This window comes from Oryx dammah, unplaced genomic scaffold (assembly GCF_014754425.2).
Source record: "Oryx dammah isolate SB20612 unplaced genomic scaffold, SCBI_Odam_1.1 HiC_scaffold_4, whole genome shotgun sequence".
NCBI lineage: Eukaryota > Metazoa > Chordata > Mammalia > Artiodactyla > Bovidae > Oryx > Oryx dammah.
Window position 1 is genome coordinate 83,149,491 of NW_024070188.1, and position 15,636 is coordinate 83,165,126.

At 48.8% G+C, this 15,636-nt stretch overlaps 1 protein-coding gene across 2 annotated transcripts in view; it reads left to right on the forward strand.

The window, feature by feature from the left end:
• The first annotated feature begins 77 nt into the window (after positions 1 to 77).
• The window catches only part of SLC22A3 (solute carrier family 22 member 3), a 99,971-nt gene continuing 84,412 nt past the window's right edge, over positions 78 to 15,636 (forward strand). For both annotated transcript variants that reach the window (XM_040238932.1, XM_040238933.1), the window contains exon 1: positions 78 to 518. In XM_040238932.1, coding sequence (XP_040094866.1) covers positions 87 to 518 — 432 coding nt within the window. In that variant the 5' untranslated portion in view covers positions 78 to 86. The remainder of the gene's footprint in view (positions 519 to 15,636) is intronic.

Here is a 15,636-nt window from a genome sequence, read left to right on the forward strand (position 1 = left end):
AGGAGGCGGCCGGCCGGCCGGCGGGTCACTCGGCGGCCCCGGGCGGCGGGCGGCAGACGCGCTCGCGGGAGGCGGGCGGGCGCACCATGCCGTCCTTCGACGAGGCGCTGCAGCGGGCCGGCGAGTTCGGGCGCTTCCAGCGGCGCGTGTTCCTGCTGCTGTGCCTGACGGGCGTCACCTTCGCCTTCCTCTTCGTCGGCGTGGTCTTCCTGGGCAGCCGGCCCGACCACTACTGGTGCCGCGGGCCGAGCGCCGCCGCGCTGGCCGAGCGCTGCGGCTGGAGCCCCGAGGAGGAGTGGAACCGCACGGCGCCCGCGCCCCTCGGCCCCGCGCCCCCCGAGGGCCGCGGCGACGGCCGCTGCCAGCGCTACCTCCTGGAGGCGGCCAACGGCAGCGCCGCCCCCGGCGCGCTCAGCTGCGCCGACCCCCTCGCCGCCTTCCCCAACCGCTCCGCGCCGCTCGTGCAGTGCCGGGACGGCTGGCGGTACGCCCAGGCCCACTCGACCATCGTCAGCGAGGTAAGGGGCCCGGCGGCGGCGCGCGGCGCCCGGATTCCCGCGGAGGCCGGGAGCCCAGCAAGCCGGCCGCCGGGACGGTGCGCGGAGGCTGGGACCAGTCGGTTACCTCCGGGCCCCCGCCAGCTTCATCCTGCACCCGGAAGGGCTGCGTCGCAACTGCCCGCCCCAGGGTTATGGCTTTTCTTTTTCCCCTCTCTGCTAGGGAGTTAACGGGGGTTCCCTTGTGGTTCAGCAGGTAAAGAATCCGTCTGCAATGTGGGACACCTGGGTTCCACCCCTGAGTTGGGAAGATCCCCTGGAGAAGGGAAAGACTACCCACTCCAGTATTCTGGCCTGGAGAATTCCGTGTTAATGAAGAGGTGCTTTGGTTGCAGGGGTGAACGAAAACTGCCCTTGAAGCCGAGGGCTAAGATACTTCGCGCACGCCTTCTTAGGGATCCGAGCATCTAATGGGGTGCGCGTTATCTCTGAGCTGTGTGTGAGCAAGTAGTCGGAAGGGACCGACGCGGGTAGAGAGAACCACCGCAGAGTCTGGGGCGAGCGACACGGAACAGGTCCGCGCCGGCTGGTGGTCTCCAACCGGCAAAAAAAGAAAGGAGAAATCTAAGTTTGAAGGCAGAGCCACCCACGTGATTATCTGAAATGCAAAAGGACAAAGGTCGAGGCTATCCTGGGAGCAAGATTTTGGTAAAACTCCTTTGGGGCAAAGGGCAACATTTGAGAGAAGTTGGGAAAGCTGAGGTTTTGAATTAAAAAAAAAAAATCCCCTCCCCAAAGCATGCAGAGTGAACACTCCACTTACTGTGGGTGGCTGCTGGGAGCCGGGTGGGGGCACTCCTCACCGTTGGGGTAGCTGGAGCGGGCAGTCCCCACGGGCTTTTTGTCTATGTCTGGATCGCAAAGAGTTGGACATGACTGAGCAACTTCACTTTCACAAGGAAGCAGGGCATTGCAGGTTAGGTGCCCTCTACCTTGGTGGCAGGACTGTCTTGGTTGGCTCTAACCTCAGGGACCCACTGAGCTCGGGTGGATGGGATGAGCAGCTTTACTGAACTTTGCCTGCAATCCCAGATCAATTGAATTTCCAACAAATGATTGAATGTGCCCAGGCAATTGGGGTGGTGGGAATGTCTTTAACTGATTGTCACAAGGAGTGTTTAAGGACCGCCTTGAATAATGGGGGAAAGCACTGGCTTCAGGGTTTGCGGTGCCTCTTCTGCCTGTAAACAGTGTTCTTTGATCCGATGACCACATCTCTCTGGTGCTGGGGTTGTCAATCTTTGAGGTTATGCATGCTCTGTGTGTGAACACACTGTGTAAGGTCCTCTGCTAAGAGCTCTAGAGATCAAACCCCGGTCAGGCCATATCAGTGTGTGTCTGGGGTACTTTAATTTCTACCTAATTCGTGGGTCACCATCAGGACTTGCTTTATAGACTGGTGGTGTTAGGGATTTCACTCTTGAAATGAATGGGCGTGGGAAAGGGTATTATCACCAGTATTTCCTTCAAGTTGCATCCAAGGTGGCTGCTTCTATTCCATCCAGCATGACTGCTTAATGCTACTTTCCAAGCAAACCAGCAGATGCCCCTTGGAGAGGAGACACCTGATTTTTGAACACGTGAATCTCAAATGAAGAATGAAATGAGCCTTAAAAGCAAAATGCACACACACTGCAGGGGAGTTCCCCTGAACGCATGACTCATGCACATCAGAGAAGAGAGACACTGCGATATCTAAGCTCAGATGCCTTATTCTGGACTTCCAGGCTTGTTTCAAGCCTTCCGGGGTTATTTCAAAAGAGGGATGGTTATGAAGTCTTACGATGCTCAAAAAGGCGCTGTGGAAGATGAGCACATCGCACATCAGGACCTGGGACTGCCTCCAGGTGGCTGTGTGGCTTGGGTGGATTGCTTGACCTCTCTGGGCTTAGCATTCTCATCTGTAGTATCAGGGTTTGGATTCAGCCCTTTGTAGTCCTACCAGCGCCATCAGTGACATCACTGGATGGCTATTCTCAGTGTAATCAGCACAATGACAAAAATCTTCAAGGAAAACTAAAATGCTATCCAGAATCCTCTCTTAAGGCCTCTGACAAGTTTCGGAAATATATTAGAGATTATTTTTTCTTTTCTTTTTGGTCCAAAACTGTTTGCTTCTTCTAGTTTGTTTTTAATGTTTTGATTCTTGAGAGGAAGCCCTCTGTCTGTTCAGGAGTTTCAGCATCTAGAACAATTCCTTCCCTCTTAGAGTTCTTCACTGCTAATACACAGCTGTCTTTGGTTTTGCATGTGGTCCAATTAGGGTTTATTTTTCATATTCTATCAGAGTGATGAAAGGAACTATAGTTCTATCTCTGACTCATACCGTGTACACAGTGTGTTCTCAAGGACTTAAAAATCTATTGTATTAATCACAGAAAGGGAGGGTGAATCAGGAGAGCTCAGAAGGTGGAAGGGGAGCTCAGATTCCATAATGACCCCCTATGGCTGTCATATTTAATCCTTGCACCATTACGGGAAAGAGAGCATTGTCCCAGCTTTGTAGAAAGGGAGCCTGAGGCAAGAGAATGTGAAGAGACCTACCAGCATCCCAGACGTTCCACGTAGCCAAGTTGGGTCTGGATCCAGGGGGTCTTGATTGTGAATCGGTCTCCTTTGGGCCAGGCAGCGCTCAGAGTCCTTGGAACAGGTCCACACAACACGATACCGGATCGCTCACACTTCAGAACCTGCAAGAAATCTTGTTGAACCTCCCTGTTTACTTAGTTACTATCCTGGTCTCCACTGACCAGCGTGTCATTTTGTTTCATTTCACGGTGTCGGGAACATGATACGATGCAGATGGGGCGGCTGTCTTCCCTGTCGTGGGAATGGCTGTGCTCCCGGCGAAACGCTGCAGAATGGGCACTTCAACCTCAGCCACCCTTTTTTTCATCTTCCAAAGCGAAACAAGCACCAAGGAGTTACGTCAGAAGTCAGAGCCAAGTGTAGGGCTGTTTTAGTCCAGCTCTCCGTCCTGTTTATCTTGCTCGAGGCGATAAGGTGGATTTTTCACCTACATTGAAGGTTCTCAACACAGACTTTTCTAATGTCTGAATCTCAGCCTTATCTGGTTGCCAGACATTGGGCAGAAGAAAGCATGATGAGCTGCGGACAAGTCCAGGCCCTCGCCACCCAATTGTTTCAGTTTCTTCCCCAGGGAGTGAGTCTTTGAAACTGATGTTGGGACTTTGAAATATTTGCTTGGTGGAGGATGGAGAGGGGCGCTTCTCTCGCACTAGGAACAAGGCTTCAGAGCACCATTAAAAATAGATTGAATTGCCCTTGCTAGATTATTCTTTCTCCCACACACAAAACATGAAAGCCCATTTGAGGGAAGTGGCTGCCCCACTGAAGAAAGCGGAGCCTGCTTTGATCTTGGGGGCTGCCCTGGTGTTTCCCTGTCTCTGCTCTGCTTCTTGCACATCCATCCCAGGACAGGCACCCAACCTCAGAGATCAGAGCCATGAGCGTGTGGAGACACACTGCTGTGAATACTGGAGAGTGGAGGTTAGCCAGGCTCCCCGTTTATTCTGAGCTGAGTTTCTGATTTGCTCTGGGCCCTTGGGAAAGATCTTACTTTTCTATTGTTTTAATTTTAACAGGACGTGTGCCTTCCTTGTTTTTTTGCTGAATCCACCTCACCAGAGCATCTGTTTTGTTATTACTTCAAAAGATCGGCTGTGGCACTGTTCATTTTCTATTTCTCCTCTTTTATTTCTTTTTAGTTTCATTATATTTTTAATATAAATAAAAGTTATTTTATTGGTATATACTTAATTTACAATGAATTTCTACTGTACAGCAAAGTGATTCAGTTGTACATGTGAAATAAAGTGAAGTCACTCAGTCATGTCTGACTCTTTGCGACCCCACGGACTGTAGCCTTGTAACCTATCAGGCTCCTCCGTCCATGGGATTTTCCAGGCAAGAGTGCTGGAGTGGATTGCCATTGCCTTCTCCAGGGGATCTTCCCAACCCAGGGATCGAACCTGGGTCTCCCACATTGCAGGCAGACGCTTTACTATCTGAGCCACCAGGGAAGCACTTACATTCTTTTTCATATTATCACGGGATATTGAATATAGTTCCCTGTGCTGTACAGTAGGTCCTTGTTGTAGAATTTAGACTCTTCAGTTCAGTTCTTTCAGTGGTTACCCCTGAAATTCTACCAGGTTTACTTAACTGAGTCTGAATTGAATACTACAACCTTCTCCTAAACAATCTAGGATCTTAAACACTTTGATTCAATCACTCCTGTATCACAGGCATTAGTAGCCAATATTCTAGGTTTGTTCTTTCATTGTTAATTTATGGATTTTCTGCAAATCATGTATGTTTGGTTCACATTTGCCCTTCATCTAATCATCCATGCTGTTTCACTTTCCCTGCTTCTTGTTTATGTACATCTTTAAAACGTTTCTATTTAGTTTGTATCTCTTGATGGTGAATGTTCTCCACTTTTGTTTCTATGGAAGTGTCATTTCACGATTATTCTTGAAAGATAGTTCTGCCAGGTAAATAGTTTTATTCTGCCAGTTATTTTTCCTTAGCCCTTTCAGGCAGAGAAGGCAATGGCACCCTACTCCAGTACTCTTGCCTGGAAAATCCCATGGAGAGGAGCCTGGTGGGTTGCTGTCCATGGGGTCGTGAAGAGTCTAACATGACTGAGTGACTTGACTTTCACTTTTCACTTTCATGCACTGGAGAAAGAAATGGCAACCTGCTCCAGTGTTCTTGCCTGGAGAATCCCAGGGACAGGGGAGCCTGGTGGGCTGCTGTCTATGGGGTCACACAGAGTCACGACTGAAGTGACTTAGCAGCAGCAGCAGCCCTGTCAGGATGTGAGCTCTGCCTGGTAGCTCTCATTTTGCTTTTGAAAAGCCTGTTGTTAGTCTAATTGTCCTTTTCTCTTGGGTTGTGTCTAGGTGGGTATTTTTTGTATTTATCCAATTTACTATGCATTGCTTCTAAAAGGTCCCTGGCGTATAGTAGGCATTCAGTAAATAGCTGTTGAATGAACCAATTGTATTTTCTTTAACTGCAAATTTTAGTTCTTTGGCAGGTTCTGGAATATTCTCAACCATTATCTCTTCATTTCGTAGTTTCTACTCTTTCTTTCTGAAATTCTAATTAAACGTAAGTTGAACCTTCTTTATCTGTGCTTCATGACTCTTAACTTTCTCTCATACTTCCCGTTTCAGTATCTGTATGATGGTTCAGGTAGCTTTTCAGACTTATCTTCCACATCACAATGTTTCTATTTAGCACTATCAAATCTGCTGTTTAATGAGTTCATTGAAGTTTTTTATTTCAGCCCTTATCTTTTTCATTTATCATTTTTTATCTTTCAAATATCCCTGGTTGTGTATTGCTAGTCTCTTACTGTTTGCTCATTTTTGTGTTTCCAGTTTTCGGTTTTTTTAAATGTTTTACATATGACTAGAATACTGGGGTGGGTACCCATTCCCTTCTCCAGGGGATCTTCCCTACCCAGGGATCAAACCTGGGTCTCCTGCATGGGCAGGCAGATTCTTTACCATCTGAGCCACCAAGGAAGCCCAGCTCTATATTTTATATCTTGTAATTACACTCCCCGAAGCCTTTGATGTTCCAAACATCTCACTTGTTGTTCGTTATGTGTTTGGCATGTGTGTGTGTGTTGGTTGAGCTTAATGAGGTGAGCAGTCATCCCGGTCTGTGTCTGCAGCTTGGTGTCGGCCGCAGAATGGCCGAGCAGGTCCATGCAGTGATGTGTGTATGAACCCAGAGCCAAAAGAGATGAGAACACAAAACCGCATCTCCTGCTTTCTTCTGGCAACTTATTTATTATGTTACCAATGACAGCTCCATTGAAATTTATTTAGCATTTACTATATGCTGGGTGGGCCTCCCTGGTGGCATAGTGGTAAAGAACCCACCTTGCCAGTGCAGAAGACATAATAGACACAGGTTCAATTCCTGAGTCGGGAAGATCCCCTGGAGGAGAAAAAGGCACCCTACTCCAGTATTCTTGCCCGGAGAATCCCATGAACAGAGGAGCCTGGAGAGCTGCAGTCCATGGGGGTCACAAAAGAGTCGGACATGACTTAGCAACTAAACAACAACATATGCTAAGCACTGAGCCAGGCTGGTGTATGAAGATGGCTAAGTCTTTCTCCCATGAGCTCAGGACCTGGCAGAGAGACTTGCCCCGAGATAGCAAAAGGCCGCAAGTGGTGACAGGTATGGTGAAGGGATGCCTTCTTCTGATTAACTGGGGCTGAATCAGAGCATACTGAGCACTGACCTTGACTGCAGCTTCGGGGGACAAGGAGGAGCCCGAGAAGAATATATGAGGAGAAAAATGTTGCCTGTGCACATGCTCTCATTTTCATCCTTATTTATTCGTAGCCATTCAAATGTCCCCGGAGCAGTGACTGATGGATATTCCTGGGACCCACCCACAGACGTGGACTCAAAAGATGGGAGTGGTGTTTGGGAATCTTCATTGTTCACACACGTGTAAGGCCCTTGCAGGTGGCCCCAAGACCACATGAGGACCGTGACAAGATCCTCATGGGTGGAACAGCCTATGTGTGGTTGAAGCGAATGCCAGTTCCCCCAGACACTCTGCAGACCTTGGGGCAAAGCGTTGGCCCTTTCCTCAACCGGGAGTCCCACGCTTTATCTGATGAAGTGCTGCGGTGTACTTGCAGAAAGCTTGGGGGTCTCCAGAGACAGGCAGCTGACAGTAAAACCCTATAATTGATTGGAACGAGGTGCCCACAGCTGCACCACACTCCCTGGGAATCTTGGCGCACCATGGGGTGGGGCCTTGGGCACAGGCAGGGGCGCAACCACAGGGGATGTCCAACAGATAAGGCATGGATGTCTGCCATTTATGTATGGGTTAAAGACCCTTGGCATCAGGCAGTTTTCTGTAACATCGTATGGAAAAACCCAAGTGAACTTTTTGGCCACCCTGATATGATGGAAAGAACATCCCTGTCCTTTGGGGTCAGAGAGATCTCAGCCTAAAGCCCAGTTGCTCCATGCTTCCACTTTAAGGACAAGTCGCAGAACCTGCCTGAGCCTCAGTTTCCTCAGTTCTAGAATGGATGTAATTAGGAATTCCCTTGCAGTTCAGTGGTTAGAACCTGGCGCTTTCACTGCCTTAGCCCAGCTTCAGTCCCTGGTTGGGGAAGTAGTATCCCGTAAGCTGCCCAGTGCCACACACACACACAAGAAATTTCCTTGTAGCTCAGATGGTAAGGAATCTGCCTGCAGTGGAAGAGACCTGGGTTCAATCCCTGGATCAGGAAGATCCCCTGGAGAAGGAAATGGCAACCCACTCCAGTATTCTTGCCTGGAGAATTCCATGGACAGAGGAGCCTGGTGGGTTACAGTCTTTGGGGTCGCAAAGAGTGGGACACGACTAAGCAACTAACACAGATACACACATAATAACACTTTCCTTAGTGATTGCTCCGCCATACGCATGTAGAGTGTCTATCACTGTGCCTAGCCATAAGGGATGCTCAGAAAACTGGATCCTGTTACCATAGAGAGTCTTGAGCTGGATGGGGGTGGGGGAGGGAGAGAGGAGATGGATGCTGGTTCAGACTTGACCCTGGAGCTGTAGCTTGCTGGCCTCTGGTCAAGTGCAATACATCACTAATAAACTTACCTTCTATGTTAACAGGCACTGATTTCCACTGAGGCCGAGAGTACCGTGTCCTTTTCCACTGAGATGCACAGCGAGGCTGTATTTCCCAGCTCCCCTTGCAGCTCGGGGTTGGGGGTGGTCCCGTGATGGAGTTCTGGTCAGTGATGTTGAGAGAAACACACACCTGGAGGCAGGAAAACCTTCCTCCTCGCAGTCTCCCCTCTTCCTTCCTTCCCTCATCTATGTGCAGAGAATCCCGGGGCCCCCAGAGAGGGCCAGGTCCTTAACAGGATGGGGTGCAGATCTTGAAGCCTGCAGGAAGCGGAGCCCCTATCTTCCTCCCCTTTATTTCCTCTTCGCAAGACTGTGGAATGTACACTGTCTTATGTGAAGCCACCCAGATTTGCAGGGTGGTTTGAGCCTCCCCTGACAAATACACATTTTGTTGTGTTTCTTAGAGGCTGCCGGCACCTGGTGCAATGGTAGGGAAGCTAGTACTTCGAGACGGTCCCCGCCTTGGTCTGTATACAAGGTCACCATGACCTTGTCCAAGGGCCCTTCAGGCCCCCTCCTCTGCAGGTTTCCCTCCTGCAGCCCCTGCGGGACATGCCTGGTTGTCCTCCCTGGGCTGTGAGTGTGCTGCTTCCTTTCCTCCAAATACCTTTCCTCTTTCTTTTGGAGGCCAGTCCATTTTTTTTTTTTTTAATGTAAAGATGCAGCTGTGCTGTGTGTGTTCAATCGTGCGACCCCATGGACTGTAGCCCTCCAGTTTCCTCTGTCCATGGGATTCTCCATCAAGAATACTGGAATGGGTTGCTATGCCCTCCTCCAGGGGATCTTCCGAACCCAGGGATCGAACCTGCACCTGTTCCGTCTCCTGCATTGGCAGGCAGATTCTTTACTGTCTGAGCCACCTGGAAGCCCAAAGATGCAGTGAAGAGTTACCTGTCCCAGAAATATACCTCCTTCCCCCTCCCCTCATCCCCCTGCCCAACCCTGGGGGTCTGGTCCCCTTCTTCTGCCCAACCACCCTCTCTGTTTGCTGAATCAGACTGCAGCTTTCTTGAGGGTGGAGACTATTTAATAAACACTTGTAATGAAATCACAAATGGCATTTAATAAAATCTTGTTTAAGGTAAGAAGTAAACGAGGAAGGGATTGAGTGACAAATGTGCCCCCTTTTAGAACTTTGGCTCAGCCAGTCCTGAACTTGACCTTCATAGATTATAATGAGCTCTTTCCTGCAACAGTGCTGCTTCACTTTTGCATTAATCCTGTATATTAATTTAGAGAAGAACGGACATTTTAACAGTTTTGACTTTTGAACATGGTGTATTTGGTGTCATTTGAATGTGGTGTATTGCTGCACTTTCTTAGGTGTGATTGAACATCTTTCACGATGTTTTGTACTTTTCAGTAGGAAGCTCTTACACAAATTCCCTGGATTTATTCCTAGGTCCTTGCTTTATTAATAACTTAATTAATAATTAATTAAGTATAGTGCTGCTTCTTCACAGCTTAACCCTCCAGGGCTTGTGTCTCCCTCTCCCTCACACCCACGGGATCTGGTGAATCACGGGGTGGCTGGGGTCCTGTAGGAAGCCCCCCAGCTTCCTGGAGCAGGGGGACAGCAGCCCCAACGCTGACCCCCGTCTGCCAGGGTCTCTGTCTTCCTCAGAGTCTTCACTGGGGGAGGCAGCAGGAGGAGGACCGCTGGCTCTCGGGGGCCATAATTTTAGGCGCTGACGTCCATTGTGCAGACTAGGCTTTGCTCAGCTGTCCTGGCGCTTTCAGGCCCGTCTGTGTCATCAGCCGAGCCGGGCACAGGTGCAGAGTGCAGGTCAGCGGGGGGCGCCCGGGGCCAGCTCCCAGCAGTTCAAGGGCGCAGAGCTGAGCCCTCCAAGGCCTTTGGGGATGGGGTGTGGGAACACTGCCCACCTGTCAGAACAAAATAAAACCCTTTCCATTTTTCTTCTTTTTTTTTTTTTGTCTTAGACTATAACCAAGAAAGGAAACTTACTTCTCTTCTGTAAGGAAAAAGTCAAGTTTCTTAAGGTTCCTGGTGTAGCCCTCTAGAAGGACGATAACACGAGCACTGTAAATGATGGTTGGCATGACTTTATCCGAGTGAGAGTTCGGTAACATGGCTTTTGAAGGATTACTGCGCTCTGACTGTTCTGTGCTTGTAATAAACCAAGTCTTAATAATTTTGTGGGTGGATGCTTGTATAATACTAGAGAATAACAATGAGGGATGCAGTTGAGGGACCCATATGAAGGTTAATCAATGTATGTGATTTTTTTTTCCAAAAAAATCTTGCATTTCAATGGTATGACTAGTATAGGCCTCACCAAGTACATCCCTCAAAGTGCACAACTGATTCAGAAGTTATCATTAAAAACTATGATCAGGAAAATGAAAAATAAAAGTCCTCAGATGAGTGCGGTGGTTCCTGTAGAATATTTTCTACAAGCTTGAATCCTAGTCTCTGATTAAATCGGTGAAGCGGGTGTTGTTGTACAAAGGGTACTGATCCCAGACATGGGGACCCTGACACAGGTTACTGGGAGTAGCCTTCTTTTATGGGTTTTGTTGTTAACTTGTGTTGTATTTATTTGTAATAAAGCCCCAAAATAAGTGTGACAGACTGTGTTTTCTTATTTCTTAGAAAATGGTTCAGGGACGAAATTTGGAGACTTCAAATAAGGTGAGGAGTGAGAGACGCGCCTCTGGCTGAGCGTTTCCGGTTCCTATACAGGAAACAGCAAACCACCCATCTTCTCCTCCTCCAAAGGATAGGGGACATTTTCATCTTGGGTTGGTGTCAGCTACATCGTCGTGGTTGTTCAGTTGCTCAGTCGTGTCCAACTCTTTTGTGACCCCATGGACTGCAGCACACCAGGCTCCTCTGTCCACGGAACTCTCCAGGCAAGAATACTGGAGTGGGTTGCATTTTAGCAGTTATCAAAATAGAATAGTTTGATTTTTCTTGTAAGATAAGTTAGTAGTATATCATAGTATAGACCATGATTTTATTTTTTATGAGGTGAAAATCTTATTTTATGACTGCTTGTGTAACACAGAGACAGATTTGGTTAAATGGCAGTTTTCAGTGAAAAGCCATTAGCTCAGTGGTATCCAGTGTGAGAGACCCAAGTAGTGAAAGTGAAAGTTGTTCAGTCGTATACGACTCTGTGACCCCATGGACTATACAGTCCATGGAATTCTCCAGACAAGAATACTGGAGTGGGTAGCCTTTCCCTTCTCCAGGGGATATTCCCAACTCAGGGATGGAACCCAGGTCTCCTGCATTGCAGGCGGATTCTTTACCAGCTGAACCACAAGGGAAGCCCCAAAATACTGGAGTGGGTGGCCTATCACTTCTCCAGCGGATCTTCCTGGCCCAGGAATCAAACCAGGGTCTCCTGCTTTGCAGGCAGATTCTTTGCCAACTGATCTACCAGGGAAGCCCACGTAAAGACTTAGGTGGAGCCAGGGCCTCGGCAGGTCCTGCTGCCCAGAGGGAAGAATGTTGTCCCGATTCTTAGAACAGGGGGACCCATGAGACAGTTTGGTATTGGTGACTCCTGAGCTCTTTGAAAGCTTTTGCTGTTCGTGTTATGAAGATCCTGGAGTTAGAGCCCACCTCCTCAGGAGCCTGAGGGTACCGCTCCCCGGCCCCCGACCCTGGAGGTACCAGAGCATCCATTGCCTGGGGGGTGCTCACGTGCAGTCGGTGGGCCCGCTCACAGCTGCGATCAAGGCTCCCCACCTTGGGCACACCGCACGCCCTCTCATCACTCTCTCTGCTCTAGAGTGTCATGTCTCGGCCGCCTTTCCCAGTGGTGGCGTATGCCCCTTGGACGCACAGGGTGGATCTGATGTCACGGGGCTTCTGCCAGCTGGACCCGGCATGTGGCCGACAGCACAAGATGAAAGACAACATGTGTGTCTCTTGCTCCCGGGACGGATGCTGTAAGCTGATGCCTCTCAGACACCAGCAGAAAGGCCAGGCCCCAGAACCTCTTGAGATCAATGGTAGCACATTTATAGGAGTTCCAGAATCACGGAGAAGACAGTGTGTGCTTTTAATATGGCTGGTTTTAATATGGCTAAGAGAAATGTTTTGGAGACATTTATTGAGAAATGAGTGCCCTTACATTGTCCTCCAGCGAGGATTTCAAAGCAAACCCTCATGGGGAAGTCACAATGGACAGTTAATTAAATTGTGTTAAATATCCAGGGGAGAGGAGAACACTAAAATGGAAAGTAATCGCATTTAATTTGGCATCAATTTTTTAAAAATCAAATAGAGAAGTTTTAGAGGTTCTGGAGTGTAAAGGAAATTGTTCAAGAACCATTCCCACAGAGAACCTTGCTCTTTCTGTGTCTGTCTCAACCACTTGGTAATAATGGTAGTAATACATTCACCTGCGGCGCCTACTGTCCACCAGCCAGCGTTGCCGCAGGATGACTGTGATGCCCTGCCCAGCATGTATATATACAGGGCTCTTCCCCCTGGAGAAGGAAATGGCTACCCACGCCAGTGTTCTTGCCTGGAGAATCCCATGGACAGAGGAGCCTGGCAAGCTATAGCCCACGGGGTTGCAAAGAGTTGGACATGACTAAAAGGGCACTTCCAGAAGAATTTTGATTTTTAAACCAAACCAAGTGCATTACAAAATGAAATAAAACTACCTTTGTATTTATCAGCTGTAGAAAATTAGCTAATGACCATTTATCGTTGCAAAACTGTGAATAAATGATCAAATTTTAGACCAGAACTGGTTCAGTGTGGCCTCTCTCTAAGGCAAGCGAGTGGCTAAGAACACAGGCTCACTAGGTGTGTGAGCATGGGCGGATTTCCTAGTTTGAGACTTTTCTGAGCTTGGGCTCTCACAAAAAAAGGGAATGATTGCATTTATGGAGTTCTGATGGGAGGTTATGCACGGAATGCATGCATATCCATTGTCTGCCCCTCGCTGGTTACAGATGTTGAGCGTGGGCCTCTCTGTCCACCCAGAGAGGCAGCTTTGGCCTGGGAATGCCCGAGGGAAGACTTTGGTGGGCAGAACAGTGAGATTCCAGCCCCAAGGGATCCACTCCCTGGAGCTGGTATAGCTGGAGCTCAGTTATAAAGACTAAGACACGACCCACAGTAGACTCCTTGGAGCTACACGCGTTGGCAGGACGTCTGAGCCTCCACGGCTTCAGCTCCCTCCGGCCCGTGTGGGTCTGCGTGGGTTATGGTCCCCTGGCACTCCCTGGCAGAGCCACAGCTCTGCCCCCTGCCTCTTCTCCAGCCCCAGCTTGTGTGAGAGATTTGGAAAAGAACTACAGTACCATTCTAATATGAAACTCTCTCCATCGCGTGTCTTCTTCACAAGTACCAGAAATCTTTCAATAAACCTGGACAGAAAACATCTGCCTGAAAAGGCTCCGGGTAGAAGGCCGCCAGTGGGGCTCATGCTTCTGTTCTGTTGGGTCAAGGAGACAAATTTGCTCCGTATTTGGGACAGTTTGCAGTGGCCTCATCCTGTCACAGTTTGCTTGTTGTGTCACAAGAACCCGGCCTCAGAGAAAAGACCGAACGACTCCCCTTGGCCCCTGAAACCTATGAAATGAGAGCAGAGCCGTGACGGTGGGTCAGGAATTGTGACTACTGAGGTTCAGATTGGGGTTGAGGTAAATTTGGGCTAAGTTGCTCTATAAATTAAGCAACCCAGTTCTCCTGACATTGAATAGACACTAAAATGTAAACCAGGAACGTAACTTAACACCCAGGAAGGACAAAAAGTCATACTGTTACGTACTACCTGGGCTTCCCAGGTGGCCCAGACGGTAAAGAATCTGCCTGCAATGCGGGAGACTCAGGTTCGATCCCTGGATCGGGAAGATGGCCTGGAGGAGAAAATGGCAACCCACTCCAGTATTCTTGCCTGGAGAATCCCATGGAGAGAGGAGGCTGGTGGGCTACAGTCCATGGGATCCCAAAGAGCTGGACATGACTGAGCAACTAACAACGTACTGTGTATAACTGTAGAGTTATCGACACAACCTTCCTGCTTAGAAACTTTCTTCTAAGAATGACCGGATGTCATTAAAATACAGTCAGCTCATTTAATCCTCGCACACACCTTCAGGCATGGTTTGTTATCCCTGTTTTGTAGAGAGGGGAAGGCAGGTGAAGAGAGATTAAGTAACTCACCCCCAGTCATAAGCTGCAGGATGAGAGAGCTGGAAAAGGTATTTTTGATGTCTGAACCAGCAAGAGTTTTTATTTTATTTTCTCTTTTTGGCTGTTCCGGGTCTTAGTTCCCTGAATAGGGATCGAACCCATGTCCCCTGCATCTCAAGGCAGATTCTTAAACACTGGACCATCAGGGAAGCCCCTGAAAGAACTTTATTGATGATCTCTTACCTAAAGTTGCTTTGCTAGTTGTGTACGTGAATGGAAAGACTCTCAGAAAATAAGGGGACCTTGTTCAGAGAAGACAGTCTGGTGGGGGCGGGGAATAAAAACCTCAGGCATCACATGCACCCAGCCCAGAAACTGTCTTCCCATAAAAGGCCTTTGCTTCACCCAGTGCAGGGTCAGAACACAAAGCAGGTGAAATGGATATGGGAAACCTATAATTGCCTTCCTTGGTCTGAATCATCAAAAAGGCGATTGCTCCATTTACAGGAACTAAGATTTCATCTGACCAACTTTTAATAGCTAGAGTCTGTTAACGTGTCTGCTGCTGCTGCTGCTGCTAAGTCGCTTCAGTCGTGTCCAACTCTGTGCGACCCCATAGACGGCAGCCCACCAGGCTCCCCCATCCCTGGGATTCTCCAGGCAAGAATACTGGAGGGGGTTGCCATTTCCCTCTCCAATGTATGAAAGTGAAAAGTGAAAGTGAAGTCGCTCAGTCGTGTCCGACTCTTCGAGACCCCATAGACTGAAGCCCACCAGGCTCCTCCGTCCATTGGATTTTCCAGGCAAGAGTACTGGGATGGGGTGCCATTGCCTTCCGCGGTTAACATGTCTAGTAACCACATTATATTTTGCATCATCCCGGTTATATTGTTTAATATTAGTGATTTTTTTTTAGAAACTATGTGACAAGGTACGCTGGGGCTTCCCAGGTGCCGCTAGTGGTAAAGAGCCCGCCTGCCAATGCAGGAGACCCTAGAGACCCGGGGTTGACCCCTGGAGAGGGAAGATCCCCTAGAGGAGGGCTCGGCAACCCCCTCCACTGTTCTCCCCTGCAGAATCCCATGGACAGAGGAGCCTGGCGGCCCACAGAGTCACGTAGAGTTGGACACGACTGAAGTGACTTAGCACACAAGATACCTGATTCATGAACCATTCGTTTTTTTGGCTGTCTGAGATTATGTGCTATCGGGGACTATTTTGAATACCAAATTTATGTTCAGTGATAAACTCAT